This window comes from Nannobrachium achirus (assembly GCF_963921795.1).
Source record: "Nannobrachium achirus genome assembly, chromosome: 1".
In the NCBI taxonomy this organism is placed as follows: Eukaryota; Metazoa; Chordata; class Actinopteri; order Myctophiformes; family Myctophidae; genus Nannobrachium; species Nannobrachium achirus.
Window position 1 is genome coordinate 40617612 of NC_137810.1, and position 26814 is coordinate 40644425.

The following is a 26814-nucleotide window of genomic DNA, read 5'->3' on the forward strand; positions in this document are numbered from 1 at the left end:
GGCAACAGGTAGTTCCGACAAAGCAATCTGATTGGTTGAAATAGCTATCTACCCTTGCGGATAATGACCATAACCGGCACTGGTATATTAAATCAAACGTAATCATCAGCTGTCCTGTCCCTGCACTGTGCTAAGCGGCCACACTAGCAGTTTTCATGGGAAGTTCAGGGACATACTGTAGTGGCAAAATCTGGCATATCGAATTACAATGAAATGAATTTGACATGTTTTTTTTAAAGGGTAACTGTTGTATAGTTGCAATATTACACTCAAGAGCGCATTACCGTGCTTATTGGCACTTAAGTGTTTTTTACGGAACTCAGCTCTGCCTCATTCCGGCAGCTGTTCCACGGTATAAATCCCTCTCTTGTTGGAGAACGGGGTAAGATGAACCACCTTTTGCTTATGTTTACCTGGAAGCAAGTAGACTTATTTCCTTTCTTACGGTTATTTAAACCGTAAGAAAAACTATTAAAACCAATTAAATAACGTTTGTTATTCAAAACCTTTTAATATTTGCAATTATTGATATAATATTAAAAACTTCTCTTAAATTAGTGTATTCATCAAAATGAAAGATGATTCAGCATAATTTGAGTAGCAAAGACCTAATAAAAAAATATGAATGGTGATTCACATAGTTCAACTTACCCCAAGATCTTGCCCCAGAGCCACCATTTGGACAAAACCTGGCTAGCTTAATGCTTAAGGCTCATCTTTAGCTAAATGATTCACATAGTTTTATACATTGGGCTATCACCAACACGCATGCTATATAAGTTTAGACCTGGGTACATTTGCTTTAACATAAAAATCATTATACCATAAAAGTAAAATATTTACTTCGACCAGCAAAAAACACTTTTTGGGGTAGAAATATGCTTTCCACTTTGCCCATGGGTCTGTAAACTCCACAGCCAGGTGGAAATGATGTTCTTATTTTAAAGTGATCCCTAGCTAATACGACAAATATGCCATAATACATTATAATTGTCCTCTATAACTACAATGTAAAATTAAAAACACCTTAAATATTTTATTTCTTCTAGAAATAGCAAATCTTTCACTCAACAGGGGAAATGCCCGTCGCAAGTTGATGATGTCATAAATGTCATGTGTGATCTATCCCTATGGAATTTATGGCATGCATGTGCAAATAAAAACAAACTTATACTTCCTATGGTTAATATGAGCATCAAATCAATATTTCAAATGTGTTTTTGCACATGCATGCCATAAATTCCATAGGGATAGATCACACATGACATTTATGACATCATCAACTTGCGACGGGCATTTCCCCTGTTGAGTGAAAGATTTGCTATTTCTAGAAGAAATATTTAAGGTGTTTTTAATTTTACATTGTAGTTATAGAGGACAATTATAATGTATTAAGGCATATTTGTCGTATTAGCCAGGGATCACTTTAAGGTCAAATGACAACTCATGTGTATAGTTTTAGGGGGTGGTTCATCTTATACCCAGCGGTTCATCTTACCCCGTTCTCCCCTATTGCTTAACAGCTTTTTGGAACGACTTCAGGCCTGACGGCTACTGTAGCTTACCTGAGTGTCAACAGACACTTCCCTGGTGGTTACTGTCTTTGGGTGTTGACAAACATGAGACCCATGTTAGCTTTGTGGTTGTTGGTGAGTGACAGGAACTACCACTATGATACCCAAGTACCTGTCAAAATACTTTATAAACATTAAGGATGTCCATAATTATAACACCAGAGGCAGCGCCACAGATCACTTCCAACCCAGAGTAAAAATCAACAAAGGGTCAAACTCGTTTTTCTGCTATACCACCAAAATGTGGAAAGCCTTACCGAAGGCCATAAAGGAGTGTGGATCACTAGCATCCTTTAAAATTGCCCTGAAAAACCACTTACAGGCAGCAGCCGTTCACAACTGGTAAAAAAAAATGAACCTAGCCCAACCCTACCCTCTCCTGCCCCTTCTTTGTATATACTGTTTGTTTAGACTTACTGTTTTCTTTTTAGTTTTTCTTTACATATCTGCATAGTACTGTGTTCTATTTGTCTGTCATTCAATGTTATATGAGATACTTCAATGGTTTCCAGTGGAAATAAGCTTAGTCTTTTCATGGATCTCCTTTTAGTAGACCTGGCTTGTACCAGTGAACTGTACCGTCATGAAACTGTACCTTTTCCTATGCAAACTTCTAATAAAGTCTTCAATCAATCAATCAAGTCACTGTAGCACGTTTTACTGAGCGTCCACAAAGGGTATGGCAGGTGACCATAGGCGACTCTAGCCTCTTCCAGCAAGGGGTGCACGACCTCTATTACCTCATGCACGCGCGCGAAGCGCGCGCGCGAAAAAAATTGCGGATATTAGCGGTTTTGTAATGTTGTTTTAGCGGATTTCTGCAGTTAATTTTGTACCCAATGCATTTTTTCAAGTTAAAATCGGTTCGGTTCTACACGGCGGCAGAACCATTTTGGGCTTAATATAATAGGGTTTATAAAAGCATGATCTGACTGTCTTAGTCTTACCTTGGGCTGGTCAGGAGGAAATGGTTCAGTCACGCACAGTGAGACAAGAGTCCTGGCTGATAGAGCCTGAGGTCTGTGTTTTGTAGAGGAAAGTCAGGTACAAAATGATCCTCTCCATGTGATGTTTCAGGGCAAGCAGCTATATTATAATATCTACCGGTAGTCACGTCCATAGTAGTGAAGAGCTCGAACTCCATGCTTTATTTTTAACAGATGTTGTTTTCAATTTCAATACTGGCGCGTGGATATGACATCACATCAGGAGGGGAGGGGGGGGCTGCCTGGAGCTGCCAGCCTCTATCACTACCACTAGGGGGTGTTTTTGTATTCGGTCTGAGTGGATGTAAAGTTACATTACAAAAAAAAAAAAAAATCAAAATGGCCGCCTGGCGGCCAGGGGTTGCACGTGCACCCTAGGACACCCCTTAAAATCGCCTATGCAGGTGACACTATCAGGTAAGAATTGCCCCAGAAATAATATTAGCATAATTTAGCAAAATACGTGTTCAAAACATCTGAGTTGAGTTAATTTTATTGTACTGTAATGCCCAAGATTATTAGCAAGTATAGCCTATATAGGCTATAAAATACAATAAACATATTTGCAAAACTGTACAGTATGTCCAACATGGTTAGAGAAACTATAACAAACAGAGAAATGCTAGAATGTAAGTATTAGATAAATTATTAAAGATAAATATGGATCTATAAATCCATAGTTAAAATAAAACACAGAGACCAAAGGACTATATCTTTTAGATTGCTGTATTTGAGAGGAGTCAGACAGAGGAGACAAACAGTGAGCGTACCATAGGGGTAGCTTGATAATTCTCTCTCTCCTCCAAGATGGAGGAGAACAGTATATAAAGAGTACAGTTTATGACAGTAAGAATCGTGGGACTTATTGATTCGTTCCCATATCATAACAAGGAAGACATTATAACAGTAGAAGTCGTGGGACTCATTCATTTGTTCCCAGATCATAACAAGGAAGTAACAGGAAGAAAGTGACACGTAGTGTTGGTAATTTTCCACCACTAGTGACTTATACAGTATATCATGATTACGTAGCCAGGGCAACCAAAGTTACTATGACCTGTAATCTGTATTAGCCTGAACCTACAGTATCTTATACTGTAAGTTCAGTTCAATATATATTATATGGTCATATGAGCCTCATACACAAATCATGAATTATGTATCATAATTCTTATCTTATCAGTAAGAACAATATTCACGAATGCCCGATGCATACAAGCTGTATCTCGTTGTAAAGTTGAAAAATTATATCAAACAATATTATTAAAGGGGAGATATAATGGACCTTTAGGGCGAGGTTGCTTTTTGCCCTTAGGCGTCTTACTGGTATAGGCCTACTGTTGTTCATACCATACTATTTTAATTGATTCTGTAACACTTCAGGTTCAGAAATGGGCTTTAGTTTGTAACCTCAAAGTTTGCAGCAGCCTGATTCATAATAAATAATCTTGCTCTCACACACCCTTGTCTTATTTTCCACGATAACTCATTGCCCACTATTTGAGGGCAGGGTAGCATTTGTAGGGTAGCATTCGTGTGTGTGAGGAGTCACCCTTCCGCTAAGCCTGCGCTGTACCCATTTGTATTCATAGCTGTGGTTCGGGTGTTACATTATAAACAAACCCATCAGACCCCCATGTTCGTCCTCTTTGTGATGCTATTATTATATATTTTTTTAATTGTGAATCAAGTTGCTAGGTTTAAGTATAAAGGAACAACGAGGTGCCAACGTTTTCAGATTTAAGTTTAAAGGTTACATTTTTAAAGTGTGATTTTACTTTGAAAAGATTTGTAATTTTGGAGATATTTAACTTTTAAAACGTAGGCCTACATCTGAAAACCATGAAATCTCGCTGATCTTTCATACTTTAACCTAAAAATCCACCTTACTGTGGACATGTATGCTTGAGATTTTTACTTGAAATAATTTGTAGTTTTTGAAATATTTAACTTTGAGCGCCCAATGCATTGTCAATGGAAAAAAGTACAACATTTGGCAGGCTACTATAGCTACATACTTACACCTAGAAACATCCTTCAAACTGTGTCATGTTCAGCTTACTGTGGAAATGTTTGCCTGAAAATGAATATTTGACATGTTTCATAGTTTTAGAGATATACTGTACTACTTTTAAAATTCTGAAAATTAACATGGGGCTCAATGGCAGATTTTTGCACCTAAAAAAAACACGATCACCTAGAAACTCCATTCATACTTTTTATAATTCACCTTACTGTGGAAACATGTGCTTGAACGCTTTAGTCTGAAATGTTTTCTAGTTTTGGAGATATTTAACTTAAAGCGCCCAATGCATTGTCAATGAAAATGGCCATTTAAAGGAGAGAAAATTTGAAATGAGCCATCAATGTCAGTTGTTCAGTGCAAAGTTACCGTTGGCAGGATTTGATCTCATGAACTTATAATCATGAGTCAAGAGCTTTTCCAACTGAGCTACCGTAACTCAACATGTGTGTGCGCCCTTTCCACCCAATGCATTCACAAAGACATTTCGAGTTACCCATTTGTTTTCATTAAAAAAAATCCAAAGTAGCCTACTGCATCATTGAACTATATAGGCAAGGTTTGAACCTGGCACCTCTGGGTCAGAGGACTAATCATTAGACCACTATACTACCTCTCAAGCAGTCCTAGCACATGTCTCTTTGTATTATCGTGGTGTTTTCTTTTACTTATTAGTGGCCAAGGCCACGAAGTGGCAAATGGCCACTCATTGATATTGGACTTCATCATAACTATTATTATTCCGCCACTTTTTCTCTAGCGGCTAGACCGTGCAGTCGCTTTTTACGAAACTCGGCAGTATGGCAGAGGACTATGCCAAACGGCTAAAACGCGAAGCTCGCAACAATCGGCCAAAGGGTGGCGCTGTAGGAAGCCTTTGAAAAATGCCAACTTTGAACACGTAAAGCTCATGCTCTGTTTCAGGTTCAGCAATGAAACCTGTATACACTTATGCGTCTCCTCATGCCGAACAACTTTTACACTCTGACTTTTGACCTCTGATCTTTACTTCTCCCACCATTTTGAATTATATGAAAAACAGTCAAAATCTATCTCCTCCTGGGATTTTCGCATTACGTGCGCGAAACTTTTTTTACATGAACTTTGGACCAATACGGTTAGATATGTCTCGGCAGATTTCTTTTAAAGCAAAACATTATTTTTTAATAATTCACTGTATATTGCAGTTTCATGAAAATTATTCTTCTGCCTCTAAATCATACTTGCAAAGTGACACGTTCATGGCATTTGGCAAATATGCAGAGGGTTAGTCCAAATATCACTGAAAGCAATCTTACTCCAATTGGCCAAAGGGGGGCGCTATACGAAGCGTTTGAAAACTCAAACTTTAAAGGGGCATAAGTCATGCCTCGTTTTGTTTCAAGACATGCAACTTGCTTACAGGCGTGCCTTGACTCAAGCAGAAGACATCTATGTCTTTGTTAAGTAAGCTCCGCCCTTCGATTTTCTGCCATTTTGAGCAGTTTGTAAAACGCTTAAACCCGCTTTTATTCCGGAATTTTCGCATCACGTGCACGGAACTTTTTTTACATTAACTTTGGACCAATATCTAAAGATCTGTCAGATCGGATTTTTTAAAAATTGAAACATGCTTTTTTAATAATTCAATGTATATTGTAGTTTTATGCAAATTATTCTTCTGCTTCTAAAACAAACATTTAAAGTAATATTTTCTCACTGTGCAGAGCTGTGCATAGCTCACCTGGTAAGGCCTTTGTCATCATTCCAGAAGTCCCCGGTTCAAGCCTTACCTCATGCATTTAAAATGCATTTCACAAAATATAGCTGTGAAAACCCTGGTATTGCAACCAAACATGGCAACCCAACCAAACATGGCAACCGTTAAGCAAGAGAGTATAAATAACGGTTGAGGTGAGGCCACTTCCTCCTCACTCAGTGTGTTTGGAAGCATGGTTGATGCTGCTGGTTGCTGACTTCAGTGCCTATATAGGCTATACACGGGTGGGTGACGTGACGTAACGTTTTCGCTGTCCTCGGTGTCAAACATGTATAAATAAAAAATATATTTGTCAAAAACCTTCTGAATATTGTGCAGGACATTAAGCTTTATGTGAACTTACTCAAGATTAAAACATTTCATTCCTCATTTCTTCAGAATCTTCAACCAAACATGGCAAAACTCATATGGTGTGACTGTCCTGACCTTGTTTCTCAAAGTGGGAACTTGAATAAAACTAAGAAAAAGAATTGCTAAAAATCATTTGAAAATGAATTTAGGCTAAAAAAAATGTCTATTTTGAGCCTATATCTTTTCAAAGTCAAAGCATAATGTTTTCAGTCATTTCTGATCAAAAACATTTTGTCCCCCAACCCAAAATCATTTGGTGTGACACTAGTTTGGAAAAATTAAACAGGCAATTATTTGGACACCTATTGGCTAGAGAGGTCCTTCTTCTGTAAGGCTATTCAGCACTCCCAGCACAACTGCAAGACAGGTGTCTGAGGTGAGTTATGATTTTAACATTTTCATGAAATGCCATCTTGTTGAAACGTTCACAAACTCACCATTCTGGATGTCTTTTGGTGTGACACCTTTTCTTTAAAAAAAGCTTAAGTTATTTGAAGTTTTGGTCATATTTCCATGTAGATCTAGGCTGCTTTGTTATAGCTAGCATGCTGTTAGCATGCTAATGTGTACATAGTAGCCTCAAGGTAAACCTAAATGCAGAAAACAGTAATATGGTGTGACACTTAATCATATGGTGTGACAGGTCTGCTTGTCACGCCATATGACTTGATTGTCACACCATATGATTTATACTGTATTTAACTACAGATATAACAATAAATAACAAAGTTCCATGTTTCTTTTGTACATTTAAACATTTGTTTTAAACATTTTTACATAAAATGTAATTTAGCTTCATTCAGTGATACTTCAAATTCATCAGACAGAGCAGAAACCCCTTCACAGAAACCTTAACATATTGTTTCAATCTAAACAATATTTTCTCTTTGTCTTAAACTATACATTCCATTTTCTTTTGTCAGCTGGGAAATGACAAGTGCTGAGAGAACGAGAAAGTACAGGGAGAAACTAAACAATGACCCAGCAAGGAGAGAGGAGCCAAAGGGGCGAGACTGCATTTTCTAAGAAGAGCAGGAGGTTGTCTGTGGCATAGCAGAACCACAACAAGGCAGCCGGTTTGCTACCCTCACCAAATACGACTGGCTGATGTACAATACAGTCTAAATGTATAATCTAATCTGATCTAATACTTTTGTACTTTCACTCACTGGACTGGACAGTGGACAGTGTTAAGGTAGGACCCGAGACAAAACTAGCGAAAATAGCTGATCTACAAGCGCTCAACACGTTGTGCTTGTAGATCAGCTATTTTTGGAGTTGCGCAACCCAGCACTCTTTAGCTAGTGGAGATGTGGTGTAATGTCATGATTCCTAATTACATTTGTTCAACACAAAATGCTGTGTTCAAGTTCAGGAGACTTCGGAAAAAAGCAATTTACCTGAATGCTGAGTTCTGTTTCCACTAATTGGTGTTAATAAAATGTTGCCTTGGCTCCAAGTGTGGCTATGCGCCTTATTGTCTCTTTAGGATCCTTCTGCCGTGGGCCGGCAGAAGACTTAGGTGTGTGTAGCATTCCTGTGCACATCCTCATCATCCATCTACTACTACAATTCTTTCTTATCCCATGTTAAAGCCCTACAATAATATCCTGTTCAGAAATATTAAGGCCATGTTATCCTGGGTAATTGTTTAATCAATCAGTAAAGTTCAGTACTCACTAATAGGTAGGTTAAACACAGTTTGTTTTGACACATGAAGATATGATCATACGGTGTGACACTAAATCATTTGGTGTGACATTCCAAATAGTGAAAAATCATACCTTTATTAATGATTAAACCAAAAAAATGTTTATGCATTACATAGAGAATATTATCAGGAAGAGTCACAAATATTTGTGTAATTTTAGAGAAAGTTTTGACAGAATACATTTAAAATATGTTGTAAGATCATGAACATGGGCCTCACACAGAGTGTCGATTATGAAAAAAACATACAGATATAATTAATTTTCAAAAAACTATAGTGGATCACTGGTTAGTTATGATAAAGGACTTTGATAAAGTGAGTAACTTAAGAAAGATGTACTCCATTTTCATTTTATGAACAATTATTTTCATGTCACACCATATGACGATTTTAGGCACAAGTACAACAAACTGCTGAATAAAGTCTGATTCCAATAAAATATCTAAAAACAGAATGTATTTCCATAAGGGTGAGAGTGAGTAGAACAAAAGTAAATAACTTTTATGCCTGCAATTTAAAGTTTTTTTAAAAACACATTTTTTGGGGCGTCACGTCACTGACCCACATACTCAACGGTGAGTTAACAGTGTTATGATTTATTGTCAATGGTTGGTTGGTTTTGCTAAAATATGTTGAAATGGCTCTGTTAGTTTGATTTAGCAAAAAGGCTGACTTTAACATGGGATTTCCTCATTTTGCTAAAACGCTAGCAGAGCAAACAATCCACTGCTTGAGTTTTGATTAGTATTTTGAATGTAATAGTTTGTTTTGAAGTAGTTGATTAGATTTTGAAGTAATGACTTGAGTTTCTTTATAAAGTAATGATGTTTGAGTATATAATTATATTTATATATGCATTTATTTATTGATTCAGTGTGGCAAACCAGGGGATACTCAGCCTCACATGCCAGTTGACTGGGTGTGGTCACACCTGCAGGCCATCTGACAATCAGCCTAAGTACTCACCTCATTTCTCTCTCTCTCCTCCACCTAGGCCGGCAAGGCTCCAACACCCTGGGGGAAAGCGGAGTCCCCCCCCCCCGCCCCAAATTGGAATCCATAGTCACTGCTCTCTCTGCTCTGCCGACAGGACACCAGAGCCGCCTGTGAGCCCCTCAAGTTTTGACCCCCAGCTCCTTCCCCTCAATGTTTTTCAAAAAGACAATTTAAAGGAGTAGTTCACTTCCAAAATGACAATTTAAAGGAGTAGTTCACTTCCAAAATGACTTTTTTCCCCCTATTGATTAGTCACGCCATGGAGAGTTCAATAATATTTTTGGGTTTTTGTCATTTTGGGGGTGAACTACTAATTTAATTTTGGTTAAGTCTGACTGCTAGCCACTTACAGAAAACAATCATGCTATAATATTTTGTAATTGCCAATCCTTTGTGTAAATAAACTGAAATTCATACTAGACTATTTCTTTATCATGTTGTACAAGCATCTGGTTGGATATGATATAATTGGGTCTACAATGCCAGTGGTGTAAAAGTAACTAAGTACATTTACTCAAGTACTACCCTTAGTACAATTTTGATGTATTTTATACTTGTATTTCTAGTTTTTAGTACTCTTAAGTCTAGGCTACTCCAGTACATGCTCACGTATTGCATTGTGAGCTTGTAGATCTGCTATTTTCAAAATCTTTCAAGTTGATGTCAATACCTTTGTACTTTTATTCAAGTACATTTTGAATTCAGAACTTTTACTTGTAACAAATATTTCTCTCTATACGTTATTCCTGGCATTCTGTTCATATCCTGAAAGAGGCGGAGGCTGAAAAAGCTGGCATGAAAAACATAATTTGGTTTCCTGTTGTCCTTGCATTAAAGTGTCAGTAGTTGGCGTTCTGGGCTCTGAATGTACCTGGGTTGCCATGTCTGCTTATAATAAGCAATTTGTGTCTCTAAAAAATAGTATTGTTGCTTATTGGGCTTACATTCTAATATTTTTAAACCAGTTTGTGAAGTTGGCTGATGGCCTAGGCTCCAAAGAACAGCTCAAGATGGGCTTTTTAAGATTTTTAATTCTCCAGCCTCCACAATGCAGTTTTGTACAGTGAAACCCAAAATTCAAAAATAGCAAAAATAAACTTTGCCAAAAATCTAAAAATAGAGAACTCGGGAACAAAAGGCAAAACTCAAGAAAAAGGCAAAAATAACAAACACTGCATAGGGCTATGGGGCCCTTGCAACTCTCACTGAGATGTGTTCATCTCGCTCTGCTGAGCATAACCGAGTTGCCCTGGTTAGCAGCAGTAGTGCTTTGGGGGCCGGACGCGACCGGACGCCGTGTGGCCGGAAATATTTCCCCACATGCACGCACACGGACGGCACCGAACGGTGCACGACCGTGTAAACGCGTGCATACCCCCCCGCGAGAGCCGCGATAACTACAAGCAATACTTTAATCAGTGGCTACTACTATGCATAACAGGTTTCTAGTGGTGAATGTGTGAGCGTCCTCAAGCCTCTATTCATATGGATATATAGCCTACTTAGGTTTCCAGCTGTGACTGCATGTGCATGTGTCGATGTGTGTGTGTGTGTCCTCATCCATTACTGTGGTATTTAGTGTTTGAGATTCGTTCAAGGCAAACTTTGTTTTCTCTATCCTACTGCAGCGCTGTATTTTCTAAATGCATTTAAAGAAAGTAGAACATAAAATCTTAAGTAGCCTAACAATGCAAATGTAATTAAGACTAGAAAACTATTGTTTTCCCACCATTAGATCTGCTGACATCCTTTCTATCTAAATAGCCTCTAGAGGCGCGTGCACGTGACGTCAATAAATGACCGTCCGCCCGGGAAAAAAAATCCCAAAGCACCACTGGTTAGCAGCCTCCCTTTAAAGGAGTGGATCCTACCACTAACCAGGAAACCAATTACCTTGAAATGGCTGATATAGCAGCTTACAGTCTCTCTCTCTGAATACATTACCCTTTCAATAAATGTGAAAGTGTTTTACACTACATATTCAGGTTGGAATTCATGTACAGAGCTGTTAGAAAAACTTTGCTCAATGTCTTTGTCTAACACCCCCCCTCCTCCACAGTAGTGGCACCCTCCACCCCTATTTAAGTGGAGTGGTACAGCCCTGTTCTGTTTGACTTGCACTGTCACGACCTGGCCCGTAGGCAATGACAAATTGAGGAGGACACATGGTAGGGGTATAAATAATAACAATAATGTATTAACTAAAAGGGTTAACTCATATTTACAAGAGGTGTGTAAGTCAGTAATCAGTAGTGTCAGCAATGCATGGATGTGGTAAGTATGATGTGGGGTGTTGTAAAGGAACTGAACAAACAAAGGGTGCTGTCGTCTGGGGAGGGAGAGAGAGACTGGCTTTCCACCCAGTCTTTTATGGGGAGCCAGGGAGCACTGGCCAGGTGCTCCCAGTGCACCTAATCATCATCAGGCTTCATTGGCTGACACCCATAGGCTCTGTGGAAGAAGCACACATACAGGGATCCACCATACATAGGCTACACAGGCCCTACAGGCCAGGCCAAGGGGCCGTGACATGCACATTCAACAGAGGAGTGCCAGTGACTGCAGATGAGCTAAGGTGACAAACAATGAGCCTAAACATAATAAACAGGATGTTTTACCACTTGTGTACGTCTCATTTCAACAACATTTCATAACCATTATAACGTAATTTGTTAATCAGCACAGTATTGATATTTGTTTGCATCAGCCACGCAGTACACACACTTCAAACAGTGCTCCCAAATTGGCCGGTGTTCTTAATTAGTATTTGGCGCAGCTGTGTGGGGTGTGTGTGTGTGTGTGTGTGTGTGTGTGTGTGTGTGTGTGTGTGTGTGTGTGTGTGTGTGTGTGTGTGTTTGTGTTTGTGTGTGTGTGTGTGTGTGTGTGTTTGTGTGTGTGTGCACGCGCGCGTGCAATGTCTTTAAGCAGATTGCATATGTCTATAGGGCACGGGCTGCCCCGTGACAAAGTGGTTCCCAAATCCTACAGTCTTTTGCATACATGTTGTGTAGAGGCCAATTTGTGCTTTTACCTATAACCACCGATTAGTGTAAAACTTTGTATGCACACTTCCCAGAGGCCAAGGAAAAACCTGTGCCCTGCATTTTTCACATCTGCCATTTATAGCGCCACCAGAAGGCAGACTTACAGTATGTAAAACACATTCTTCGATATTACTCCTTCAGATTTTATCCGAAAATCACACAAATCAGTACACAGTATCTCTACAGTGATGTGATCATGACGGATTTGTCCGATATCATATTCTATCTAATTGGCTAACATTGAATTCCAAGGTTTGCAGGATTGCTCCTTTTTGAACAAAATGTCTCAAACGCAGCCTGCTATGTGTGTGAGATTTTGCACACACATTCCCACTATGCCAAGGAACAGATGCCACCCTTCTCACATTGGCCTGTTATAGCGCCACAAGCGGGTACATTTTTGCAAAACACATTTTTGGAACAAAATGTCTCAAATCCCGCATGCAGCGTCCGATTGCCGTGAAATGCCCAAGAACACTTTGGCCTATTATAGAGTCACCACTAGGCCTGACCTGCCGGAGACCTGTTCGGAAGAACACTGCTTCTAGTTTTTCTTTGATTTGTTCTTTGCTTTCCCTTGATGCTTTTTTGCTTTCCTGCTTTTTCCGCCTTGGCCACTTTATCGCTGCTTGCAGCTATATTTGATAATGTTATTAGACAAAAATAGAGAACAGTAAAGTATAGTCATTACAATAGAAATGTAGTACAGTTAAACACCCTGCCTAAAAGGAACATCCATTTTTTTTTTTTTTTTACGTTGGAAGTCCTTGGTATTCAATTCATGGACATAACAATAGCAAGCCAATGAAACACTCAATAATATTGCAGTTATAAAAGACCAAATGTACAGGATAGGGGAAACAAGGGGGTGGTTATCCTTTCTCCATCAATTGGCTGGGGACCACCTGGAACCTCCTCAAGGACCACTGGTTCAGAACCACAAAATAGACTCCCGTCCATTGGTATTCAGTTCTCTCACCTCTGCCATGCTCTGCTCCACTTTTGTTTCTTATTCGTCTGTTTCAGCCTTCGTTCGAGTAATTTTGGGGTCAACTTTTGGGTCAGCCAGATTTGTTTAATAATGTGTTTAATACACAAGATGGGGTCAAACCCCCAGCTATTAGGTTCCTGGCTGCAATTTGCGGTCAGGCTACTGTTTGGGGATATACGTAATGTACCATCATATTCTCACCCCCAGTCAGACACCTGACTGACGCCTCTGAATGTTCTCTGCTAACTTTTTTTCACTATTATATCCTGTTAGCATATACCTTGGGCCATCACAAGTTCATACTGAACACCCCCAACTCGGGGCCGTTTGGTCTCAGGGGCCCTAAAACCCATTTTTGGTACATTAATTATGTAAATGTATATAATAATTCACTAGAATTACATACATTGTCACACATGTATGACATTTGGCATGGAGTATCCTGACACATATAGGGGTAAGTAGCAGAATAGGATTCTGGTGCTTGCTACCATTGTATTTTAGGATATCACCCACAACATCCACAGAAACAACCAGAAAATGCTGTCCGCTTGACAATTCCTCATCAAATAGGATTATTTTCAAGCACTTTATGGTGAATATAATTACCTCTCCTCTATATAGAAAACTTCCCATATGCATGAGCTACAATTTGAGCCTAAGATGATCTTTGTATCTTGAACATTACCATCACTGTAGCCAAAATATGACACTACCTCAAATCGGAGAAAATTGGATTTTCCAGTCAGTAGCTTTACAGAAGCCTAGAATCTAACAATGGGTTCACAAATACTGCTATTTGAAGTTATAAACATGAGAAATGAATACTAGCAGGGAAGCAAATGTTTTGAAATGGTATTCAAAAATATGTTTTATGTTTGATATGCACAAAATAGCTTGTTGCAATACAATAATAATACAGTAACACAGTATAGCAAATACATGTGAAACAAAATGTACTGTAACAACAGACCTAGTATTACACAGTAAATATAGAAAATGGAATAAATTAGTGGCAGCAGAGTCCTTGTTTCCTCTTTTTTCATCATTTGACATACAAAGAAAAAAATCAAACCTTGGTTCGAAGTATAGAGCGGTGAATCCAAGCAGCTATACCCTGTGTGTGTGTGTGTGTGTGTGTGTGTGTGTGTGTGTGTGTGTGTGTGTGTGTGTGTGTGTGTGTGTGTGTGTGTGTGTGTGTGTGTGTGTGTGTGTGTGTGTGTGTGTGTGTGTCTAGTAATGGTCTAGTCTGCAAACAGTGTCCTTCTCAATCTGTTCCTTTACAGTAGGCCTACAGTACTGTTGTGGCTAGGCTGCACAACGGTGCCCTCTGGTCACCCAGCATCATTGCTGTACCTTACTGTACTGTACTGTACTGTACTGTACTGTACTGTACTGTACTGTACCTTACTGTACCTTACTGTACAGTACTGTACTGTACCTTACTCTACATACCCAATTGACGCCCCTGCTTTCCAGGATGAAGGAATTGTAACATTGAATCATACCTGAACTCCTAAACGTCAGAGACAACCATCCTTCCAGTGTTTTACTCAGACGGGAATGAAGTCCATTTGACCACAGCTCAGCTACAGCTCAGACATCACATGAAATATGACAAGTAGTGAAAGAGGAAGAACCCTAAACATGCCAGCCTGGCTGTGGTCAAATGGACGTCATGCTGTCTGAGGGTTCATCTCTGTGTCCCCAAACGAACGGATATGTCCGTGTCACGACATGTCCTCAGTGGCGGCTCCAGGGAATAATCAGCGACAAACTAGTAATGTCCATTACACGTTTTCTCACTGAGACGATTGTAATTTCCTGTGCTGCATGCACAACAACACAGGAATAGACATCAAAACAAAACCAACTTGGTGCAGTGCCAACGTAGGCTATCTTTTATTATTGCATTTTCATTAGACTATTAATTAATTTGAAAATGTTTATTTATAATAATCACAAAGAACAAAACATATCGTCACTGTCGGGCAGAAACCTCGTCTCTCCAAGTTTCAAATATGTAAATTCTTTCGCAAGGCAAAGCCCTGCTTCATACAAGGCCGTCGCACAAAAGTAGTGAAAACAGCAGATCGACAAGCACACAACGCCTCGCACCGCGAGGCGTTGTGTGCTTGTAGATCGGCTGTTTTCACTAGTTTAAATCATTTTTAAAATGATAAATGGTAAAATAACGGTTTTGGACATACAAGGTTTTCACCCGACAACGACGATATATAACATATATAATTACCTCCTGTAAAACATCTTAAAATAATGGTGGCTGGCCAATCTGGACTGGGGGGTCACAAAGACTAATCTGGGTGGGCATTGCCCCCCAATGCCCCCCTGTGGAGCCGCCCATAAATGTCCTTGTCTGTGGCACAGTTTAGATTTTTGTCTTTTTTTCTTATTTTGATCATAAGACCCAATTAATGAATGTCAGTCTCCATGTTCTCCTCAGAATATGTATGACACTGATTTACTATGACACTATTACTTTACTTTACTTTATTTATTTATTTGGACAGGACAGTACCAGTTAATGGACACATTGACATTGACATGTTGCATAATAAATACAAACATACAAAAATCGCAGTGTAAACCAGCCGGAGTTAGCTTAGAGCTAAATTTCATCCGTTGTCCTCACATAAAACAAGAAACAAAACAGGACTAACAATAACAAGAACAGAACAGTACAGGGCGAACAAAACACAACAACAACAAGGTGCTTGGCGCAACAGAGTGCCTAGTGCGACAAAGTGCTTAGTGCCAGAAGTAAGCTAAAAACCATACAGGAGAAACTAACGTAAGTAATTCGTACCGGCATCAAATAGTTCTTATAGGTGGTTACATGTTTGTGATCGTTTTAACCACTGCTTCAACTGCCCTTTAAAAGCACCGAATGTGGGGATCTCTCTAATTGAGGTAGGGATCTGGTTCCAATATTGGCATCCATTTATGGAGAGAACGTTTTTACTAAAAGTAGTTTTTCTAAAATCAATTTCACAGTCTCCCCTGGATGTTGACCTAGTACTGCGTCCAATATCCCTCTTCTTATGGATGAATTCCATAAGAGGAGGGGGAGCCATACTATGTATGGCACATTAGGAGTCCACTAGGACAGTGGTTCTCAAACCTTTCATTTGCAAGGACCCCCATAACTCTGACAATGTACAAATGGAACCAAATGGACCCTATGGTTCTATTTGTACACTCTCAACGTTACAGACCTATATCCGAGCTACACGCTCACGTGTCAATGTAGATCATCTAGTTCAGTGGTTCTCAAACTTTTTGGGCTTCAGTACCCCTTTTCCTGATTGCTGAATCCAAGTATCCCCTTTAATCGACAACAACATTTTGACTAGAAGAGTCCAGTTTTTATTTCAATATGACATGTATAAAAAGGGTAGCCTATTTTCTATTCCGGTAAACTTAATTTGGTTTAAAGCTACGGAGCATGTTCACAAACATTCGTTAATGTCTTATCATTAAACATAACAGTAATATAAATGTTTCCATTTTCCATGTTCTCTCAAGTACCCCCTGTAGTACCTCTGCGTACCCCTAGCGGTACACGTATCCCCATTTGAGAAACACTGTGATCTAGCTTGTTAGGGTTCTGGCTGTGACTGCATGGTTGTCTGAATCACATGACATGTTATAACTGTGTCCACTAGGGGGGGTAGTTGTACCAGCACAAATGTCCTGAACGTCATATAAAGCAAGAAGATAAAAGAACACACACTTCCAAGTAAAATGTTTAGTATATAATGTGTTCCATGTCTCATGATTGATTTGATTTGAATCACAAATTAAGTTTTTAACCTGAATAATTAATGAAACTTGTTGATCTCATGAACAAGTAATTACAATTCAGTCTTACCATCAGATGAAAATGCAGATCAGTATTGTTTTCATTCTCAGCGAGAATTAAAGCATAACTTGAATAGTGGTCAATCAATCCAATAATGTTCAAATTCAGTCAATAATAAAATGAGCAATCAATAGAAATCATGTCACACAAATACAGTGCACAAATGCGTATCAAATATGCATTACAAGTTATCAATATAAATCTAAGAGGTCAATCCATCTCAAAATACACTAGAAAAATATTGTTCCTTCGAAACAATTGTGGGCTCGCTTCAAGCCAGAAAACAATGGCTATAAAAGTACAAAATGTCAAGATCGCAGGCAGTGCTCTCTTTGACGTTACTGACGTCAAAGATTGGTCCATTTTGTTCCAAAAATGTGTTGTGCAAAAGTTGACCCGCTGGTGGCGCTATAACAGGCCAATGTAAGAAGGGTGGTATCTGTTCCTTGACCTATTGGGAATGTGCTTGCAAGATTTCACGCACATTGCAGGCTGTGTTCATGATTTGAGGTGTTTTTGGCTTTGGCCACTTTATCGCTGCTTGCAGCTATATTCATTTTTTTTTTTTGTGTGTGTGTGTGTGCACTTCATAGGCATATTAGATAAAGGTCCTTAGATTGTGTGTAGAATGTTTCATGCAAATTGCAAAAAAAAAATCCTAACGGGTTTAAGCGTTTCACAAACTGCTCAAAATGATATAGCGCCCCCCTTTGGCCAATTGGGGTAAGATTGGTTTTAGTGATATTTGGACTAACACTCTACATCTTTGCCAAATGCCATGAACATGTTACTTTGCATGTATGATTTAGAGGCAGAAGAATAATTTGCATAAAACTGCAATATTCATTGAATTTATTTAAAAAAGCATGTTTCAATTTTAAAGAAATCCGATCTGACAGATCTTTAGATATCGGTCCAAAGTTCACGTAAAAAAAAGTTTTGTGCACATGGAGCGAAAATTCCAGAATAAAAGCGGGTTTACGCGTTTTACAAACTGCTCAAAATGGCGGAAAATCGAAGGGCGGAGCTTACTTAACAACGACACAGATGTCTTCCGCTTGAGTCAAAGCACGCATGTAACAAGTTGCATGTCTTCAAACGAAACGAGTCATGACTTATGCCCGTTTGAAGTTTGAATTTTCAAACGCTTCGTATAGCGCCCCCCTTTGGCCGATTGGAATAAAATTGGTTTCAGTGATACTTTGACTAACCCTCTACATCTTTGCCAAATGCCATGAACGTGTAACTTTGCATGTATGATTTAGAGGCCGAAGAATAATTTGCATAAAACCGCAATATTGATTGAATTATTAAAAAATTATATTTCACTTTAAAAGAAATCCGACCAGACTAGTTTGACCGTATTGGTCCAAAGTTCATGTGAAAAAAGTTTTGTGCGCGTAACGCAAAAATCCCAGGAGGAGATAGATTTTTACTGTTTTTTATATAATTCAAAATTCTGGGGGATCTAAAGGTCAGAGGTCAAAAGTCAGAGCGTAAAAGTTGTTCGGCATGAGGAGAAGCATACGTGTATACAGGTTTCATGACTGTACGTATAACAGAGCATGAGCTCTATCTGTTCAAAGTTTGCACTTTCGAAGGCTTCCTACAGCGCCACCATTTGGCCGATTGCTGTAAAAAATAATAGCACACTTCGCCACTGTAAGCTGAACAAATTGATGTTTTTATTTTCATTTTCTGTCTAAGTATATAGGAGTAGAAAGGAACCGAAGTTTTGAGGAGAACTTGATATGACGGTTAGATATTGTCACTAGAAAAATATTGTTCCTTCGAAACAATTGTGGGCTCGCTTCAAGCCGGAAAACAATGGCTATAAAAGCACAAAATGTCAAGATCGCAGGCAGTGCTCTCTTTGACGTTACTGACGTCAAAGATTGGTCCATTTTGTTCCAAAAATGTGTTGTGCAAAAGTTGACCCGCTGGTGGCGCTATAACAGGCCAATGTGAGAAGGTTGGTATCTGTTCCTTGACCTATTGGGAATGTGCTTGCAAGATTTCACGCACATCCCAGGCTGTGTTCATGATTTGAGGTGTTTTTGGCTTTGGACACTTTATCGCTGCTTGCAGCTATATTTATTATTATTATTTTATCATTTTTTTGTGTGCACTTCATAGGCATGTTAGATAAAGGTCCTTAGATTGCGTGTAGAATGTTTCATGCAAATTGCAAAAAAAATCCTAGAATAAAAACGGGTTTAAGCGTTTTACAAACTGCTCAAAATTATATAGCGCCCCCCTTTGGCCATTTGGGGTAAGATTGGTTTCAGTGATATTTGAACTAACCCTCTACACTATTTTGTCATGAAAATGTGACTTTGCATGTATGTTTTAGAGGCAGAAGAATAATTTGCATAAAAATGCAATATTGTTTGAATTATTTAAAAAAGCATGTTTCAATGTTAAAGAAATCCGATCTGACAGATCTTTAGATATCGGTCCAAAGTTCACGTAAAAAAAGTTTTGTGCACGTGACGCGAAAATTCCAGAATAAAAGCGGGTTTACGCGTTTTACAAACTGCTCAAAATGGCGGAAAATCAAAGGGCGGAGCTTACTTAACAACGACACAGATGTCTTCCGCTCGAGTCAAAGCACGCGTGTAACAAGTTGCATGTCTTCAAACGAAACGAGTCATGACTTATGCCCGTTTGAAGTTTGAATTTTCAAACGCTTCGTATAGCGCCCCCCTTTGGCCGATTGGAATAAAATTGGTTTCAGTGATACTTTGACTAACCCTCTACATCTTTGCCAAATGCCATGAACGTGTAACTTTGCATGTATGATTTAGAGACCGAAGAATAATTTGCATAAAACCGCAATATCGATTGAATTATTAAAAAATTATATTTCACTTTAAAAAAAATCTGGTTGATCAATCTCACCGTTTTGGTCCAAAGTTCATGTGAAAAAAGTTTCGTGCGCGTAACAAAAAAAACCCAGGAGGAGATAGATTTTTACTGTTTTTCATATTATTCCGAATTGTGGGAGACCTAAAGGTCAGAGGTCAAAAGTTAGAGGGTAAAAGTTGTTCGGCATGAGGAGACGCATACGTGTATACAGGTTTCATGCCTGTACCTCAAACACAGCATGAGCTATACCTGTTCAAAGATCGCACTTTCGAAGGCTTCCTACAGCGCCACCATTTGGCCGATTGCTGTAAAAAGTAATAGCGCACTTCGCCACTGTAAACTGAACACATTGATGTTTTTATTTTCATTTTCTCACTAAGTATGTAGGAGTAGAAAGGAACCGAAGTTCCCGTCTACTGTCTGACTGACTGATAGATAAATAATGACAATATCTAAAGTGTGCTCGCCTTATAGGCGAGCCCACAATTAATTACCAAAGAAATGTATTCAATATATTCTATGTAAATGAATGTTTTTTCATTTTTTTTCCTTTTCTTTCTTTCTTTTTCTTAGCAAATAATACCATTTATTGCGACCGTAGGTCGCAGTTACTTGCACACTATCCAAACCTCCACCGGCTGTCCCTCCGTCACTCCCTCCGTCACTCCCTCCGTCACTCCCTCTGTCACACGTCACACGTCACACTTTTGCCCTGCTCATATCTCTGCAACCGTTGCCCCGATCCATGCCAGATTTTGCACACACACTCCTTGCCTGCCAAACTACAACCTCCAAGGACCCCCGGAGTTTCGGGGACCCCCAGGTCCCTGGGGGACCCCCAGGTGTAAAAAATTACCAAATGTGCAAAAATGACCAAATGACCACCCCAACGGGGCTGCTCACGGGGCATTCCCGGGGACCACCCACTCCTGGTGCTCCAGAACGGATGCAAAAGTGGTGGCGCCCCCAGTGGAGGACCCCCTGCCACTGCAGCTCACATAAAATGCCGTAACTCGGGCTAGGAGCGACCGGGAGAGCCGGGGCCGGTACCTATTCGTCCGCCTTGGCGGCGCGGACACCCCACCCCTCATTTCTCACATGGCCCTCTAGCGCCACCATGAGGCCGATTCAGATTTTGCCCTAAAATCACGAAGATCACTACACAGTATGTCTACACTCATGTCAACAACATGGATCAGGAAGATTTTGGAAAAACACATTTTTGCTCTATTTATGGAGATAAGCGACCAATGGTCGCTTATCTCCCGATTAGGGAGTCTTACTGGTTAAGCTAGATTATTTATCATGGATGCATATATTAGAGCTGATTACACCTTCACCATTTTCACCAAACATTGGTTTAAAATTGTAAATGATCCCTGATCAATAAAGAAAATACATGAAATGAAAGGGAATTATATTACATTGAATTAAAATAGAAAGTACAACAAAATGATCAAATCCAATTGAATGTTAAATGTAAATTAAAATATAAAAAATACAATTCATTAGAGTAATAGAAATTGGGTTAAGTAAAGAAAGAAACAACTTTAAAAGTTCATATTGAATAAAACAACTAACACTATCTTGTGTTAACAGTAAACAACTAAACGAACGCTCCACCATCCCCGACTTTCATTCAGATTCACCGTATAACAAAGACATGAAACAGCAGATTATTGATTCAAGTCCAGGTCAATGTGAGGTGTGTCCAGAGCTCTGTGTAGGTTCTGCCAGAACAGTCCAGGGTGCTGTCCAGCCTGGGACCAGCTCAGGTAGGTGTGGCTCTTCACCAGCCTCCTCATGTGATAGTAGGGAGACAACTGCTGGGCTGGAATATCCTCCAGAAACACCAGGATCAATATGTCCTTCTGTTCATCAAACAGACGGTAGCTGCACACATGAGACCACAGGACATTTATCACTCAGTCTAGTTTCATTTACACTTATTTACAGTGAGACAAACTACTACTTGCATTGAACATATATACTTTATTTTCTGTAATACTTTATTAACACGCTATTAATGTAGGCCTATTAATTAATGCTTTATTCACATTGAATAAAGTTTACAGTGTGACACAGTGCCACATAAATGTCTTAAAGGGTATATTTCCTGCCCATTCCATAAAAATGTAATACAAAATAAAAGCAAATTTAAGTTAATTCAACATAATGCACAAATTGTGTTGCCTCTTTCACATGTGAAAGAGACAAAATGTGACATAGCTCCGTTTACAAATGCTACCCCCTCCAACTGTATATGTCTTCCCCATTTTCAACTGTTTGTATTTTGAAAGTTGCTTTGGCAATGTAAACGTATGTTTTCTGAAGCCAATAAAGCTCCTTTGAATTAAATTGAATTAAATTGAATTGTGTAATTGTGGCCCTCATTTTATTTAATGGAATTTACAGTGAAACATCAGAGAAATGGTGTCCCCACCTGGCCATCTGGAACTCTCTAGAGCACCATTCACTCTCCAGGTAATGATTGCTGATCACACAGATGGTCTTTCTGCTGCCATAGATGGCATCTGCAATATTCTCTATGATGGGTTTACCTTGAAACAAAACATACAAACATTATGCAAACCACGTTTCAAACTAGTTATCTTCTTGAGAGAGAGATAATAGTGTCACATTAAATTAAGTCAATAAAGAGAACTTTTTGTCAGACTGAGAGAGGTCCCTATCTGCTTACAACCGTTAGTGACACAAAGAGTCATATTTATATAAATACAGTATTACTTAGAGACAGAGAGAGGTTTGTACCTGGTAGGAAGTCTCTGTGGTGCAGACAGAGTCTCCAGCCCTGCTCTGCCTCCAGCACTGGAAGCATTTCTCTGCAAACCCAGAGCTCATCGTGAACGTTGTAGGAGATGAAGGCATCGTAGCGCTGAGGAGACCCCCTCTTTCTTTCCTTGGCATCATAAAGGAAGGCCAGGAAGAGGTAGTAGGCATAGAGAAGATGCAACCTCAGGAAGTGATAGGTGAAGGATGTGAGCAGAGTCAGCACAATCACACAAGTGGAGGAAATGAAGCAGATGAAGCTAGTGTCAACCAAACAGGAATTATAGTCAAAATCCAGAAACCTGGTTCCCTTTTTAGCCAGAGGAAACCCACAAGTGTAGCGGTGAGCATCAACTACTTGTGTTTGGTTGTTGTTCAGCATCCACTGCTGAAATTCAACATTAGACCAATCACAACAATCAAAAGGGTTGTGATTCATGTTAATGTACCTGAGAGCAGGGAGAAAGCTGAACACAGAGACATTGATCGCTGTCAACTCATTGTAGCGCAGGTCCAGCCAGGAGAGTCTAGTCAGATTGCCTTGTGCCAGGAAATCCAGGGACGTCAGATTACAGTTTATTAAGGAAAGGTTCTTCAGCTGTGGTACATGCTTGAATGAGTCTGGGTAAGGTTGTTCACTATTGACAACGCACAGGTGTTCCAAATGTTTCATATCTGGGAGCATGTCCCATACGGTTAATGAATACATGTAGTCAGAGCTGAATTGTATTGTTAACTTCTTCAGGCTCTGCCCTACGGTGGTATTATAGCTTTGCCATTGTAACTCATCAGAAAGTGAAGATGTAATTTCTGAGGGGTTCAAATTTAGACTAAATGTTTCAAGTTCATCTAGTCCTTCCAAATAGTAGTTTTTCCATAGATGATAACCAGCATATTCCATGTCTAATTTCTTGAGTGATTTCAGACTCACAAATTCCCCTTTGCTGAGCGTCATCATTTTATTGTACTCCAGAGTTAGAACCTTTAACTCATTAAGATGTTGAAAAACACATTGTTTGAGTTCAGTGATTTTGTTGACATCTAGATGAAGGTGTGTGAGTCTGGTTAAATTCAAGAAGTCTGAGCAGCTTAAATCATTAATGAGATTCCCACTCAGGTCGAGGATTTGAAGCATGGAGAGATACTTAACATCATCTGGCACTTTGGAAAGCTGATTGTTGCAGAGCTTCAGCTGACTCAGTTGTTTCATTTGTTTTATTGAATCCTTAGACAGTGCATGCAGTGCATTCCATGATAGATCCAGGTTGGTAAGCTGAGTACAAGGTGACAGTGGTATACTAAGACTGTCATTGAATCTACTCTGCATTCCTAGCGTCCTCAGTGTGGGTATTTTGCAGATATTATTTAAGAGATCTCTGTCTGCCCACACATCCCCAAATTCCAGCTGTAGGTTCTCCAGTGAATCAAGGCTCTGAAGAGCATTTCTAATGGTGTGATAAGGCATGCAATAACCCCACAAAGACACAGTAGTTATATTGCTTAGAAAGTACTTGTCTGGTATGTACCACTCCCACCCATCATTATCCGAGAAGTCCAGATTGATTGTCTTAAGATGTGGAAATACAGCTGTTGTGATGCTAAACGTTTTTATCGATCCTGATTTAATTTTCAACTCCCTGAGCTCAGAGGACATGTTTAATGGCAGATCCTTTGACTGAAAAGACTCTAACTCATCAGTTTGGATGTATAACAGATGTACGCTTGGTAGTTTTAAGATGGTGATGATATCTATCATTTTATTGGACGTCAGACTTAGTTCCTGTAAGCTGGTGAGTGACTGGAAGGCAGCAGGGTTAATGAATGTTATATTATTATAATATAAGGTCAGTATCAAGAGGTTAGACAATCCCTGAAACATGTTGTCTGTCAGTGTTGTTAGGCTGTTTGTGTCCATACGGAGCACTTTAAGTTGCACCAAAGGGACAAAAGCCCCATCATCTACATGAGTTATAAAATTAGAACGCAGATCCAAATCTGTGAGATTTGACAGATGGTAAAAATCTGCCCTGTGGATCTTTTGGAGATTATTGACCCATAGTGTTAATGATATAACATCTCTGGGAATGTCGTCGGGTACGCTAAAGAGTTGACGATCATAACAGTCCACTGAAACACCAGCAGAGACATTGTCAGGGTAAAGAATAGTGCAGTTTTTCAGGAAGTAAGCCAGTATGGGACTAAGATGAAGCGAGAACAACAGAAATAAGAAGAGGAAACAATGGCAGCTTCCTGTCTGTAGCATCATGGCTGTCTTCAGGGTCAACTGTCAGGTACTTTTGGTGGAGTGATTCTGCTGTGGACACTGGTTGGTGACAACACTGTTCAGCATTGATGATCTAAAGAGGATACAACAGTAAAACAGTTACAGTGCACATGTAAGCTTATATTTGATCTGTAACTAACTCGACATAGAATATCAGTCTATATATGTCTCATGTTCCCTTTAAAGGACTATAGCCTCATGTATGGACAGACCTGACCCATGTCATTGTCATTTGGGTCTCACCATCTTGTTCATAACTGAATAAGATATTTAAATGTAAACTTTACAACGAAAGCTGTACACAAATGAACTCTCAAAAGGTCATAGAGAACTCTGTCAACTTCTCCTTTCAGCCTCTTTCACTTCACTGACAGTCATCAAGTTAAAGGGGAATACCATTGATTTTCAACATTGAACCATATACCTTAGAGGAGTTGTTGTGTGGAAATAAGAAAAAGTCCCGCCTCCCCCCTTCACATTAGAGCCCTGCACGGGCCTGAAATGTTGTGCCCAGCACGGCCCTGGCCCATGGAATTCAGGCCCAGCACGGCCCCTGGCCCGTTTGGCATCGCTATTAACAGCCCGAGCCTGGCCCGAAGCCCGGCACCTTATTTATTTAATTAATAATTTTTGTGCGTGGCTTTCACTGCTGCACTCTCAAGGGCAGTCCATACTGTCACCGACCTCCAAAACTTTCGTCGGAAAGGTCCAGTTCAACAACAAAATCACTCGCAACTTCCCAAAAAGATTACCCCTTATTTGATTGCTATAGATACGAGAGAGAACCCATAGCCTAGAGTGCTGCCTTCCACACACACCCTCCATTCTAGCTGCTCACATACTGAGACGTCATGCTCTAGTCTAGGGTGAAATTCACAGCGCAACATGTTTCAAGCATGGTTCCGAGCCCGGCCCTAGGCCCGTTGGTGACATACAGAAATGGTCCGAGCCCGGGCCCTGGTCGGGTCTCGTTGGACTTGCAGGGTTCACATGACCCGAAAAATCAATTCCAGTTCTAGGGAACACAGAACACAATCAAGATGCTGTCTAAATAACATTCAGTATTTCTGGTCAAGAGAAATACAAATCTGTTACAAAAACATGAGAACAAGTGACCAAGAAATATCTGTATTAAATAAATGTTACAGAATGTCTATTGTTGGTAATGTTCACTATAACTTACTGTATCGTTAAAAGCCCTCCCCAAGCTACTGTACAATGTACTAGCGAGGGAAAACAACACAGTCGTTTTGATTACCTTTTGGCTTTCATATTTTAAATCATTTTCCCCACACATTTTTATATTGCCAGTGAATGGCAGGATCTACTAAAGCAGGGCTAGGCAACCTATAGGCACGGGTGGCACAGGGGAGGGTGATCATTGGCACACTGGCATAAGTGTGGGGGAGAGGTTTCTCTCTCTCTCTCTCTCTCCCTCTCTCTCTCTCTCTCTCTCTCTCTCTCTTTTAAAATGAAATGTTCAAAAAAAAGTGTAAGTCCCCTCATATCTGTATACGTACAAATACATCCTACATTCATTCAAACTCCTAGTTC

At 39.6% G+C, this 26814-nt stretch overlaps 1 protein-coding gene across 1 annotated transcript; it reads right to left on the reverse strand.

Annotated features, from left to right (window-relative positions):
• Window positions 1–21503: 21503 nt before the first annotated feature.
• On the reverse strand, window positions 21504–25231 carry LOC308294806 (uncharacterized protein). The gene is made up of 3 exons (XM_080737673.1): window positions 22959–25231; window positions 22630–22747; window positions 21504–22079 (listed from the first exon to the last, which is right to left on the reverse strand). The coding sequence occupies exons 1-3, from the start codon at window positions 24889–24891 to the stop codon at window positions 21863–21865; spliced, it is 2268 nt and encodes a 755-aa protein (XP_080593799.1). The 5' UTR covers window positions 24892–25231; the 3' UTR covers window positions 21504–21862.
• Window positions 25232–26814: the final 1583 nt, after the last annotated feature.

Coding starts and splice junctions, on each gene's coding strand:
- LOC308294806 (XM_080737673.1), bottom strand. CDS start 24,891: ATGGACACAAACAGCCTAACAACACTGACAGACAACATGTTTCAGGGA. Junction 22,748..22,958: donor CCACAGAGACTTCCTACCAG/GTACAAACCTCT, acceptor TTTTGTTTCAAG/GTAAACCCATCATAGAGAAT. Junction 22,080..22,629: donor AGAGAGTTCCAGATGGCCAG/GTGGGGACACCA, acceptor TCATGTGTGCAG/CTACCGTCTGTTTGATGAAC.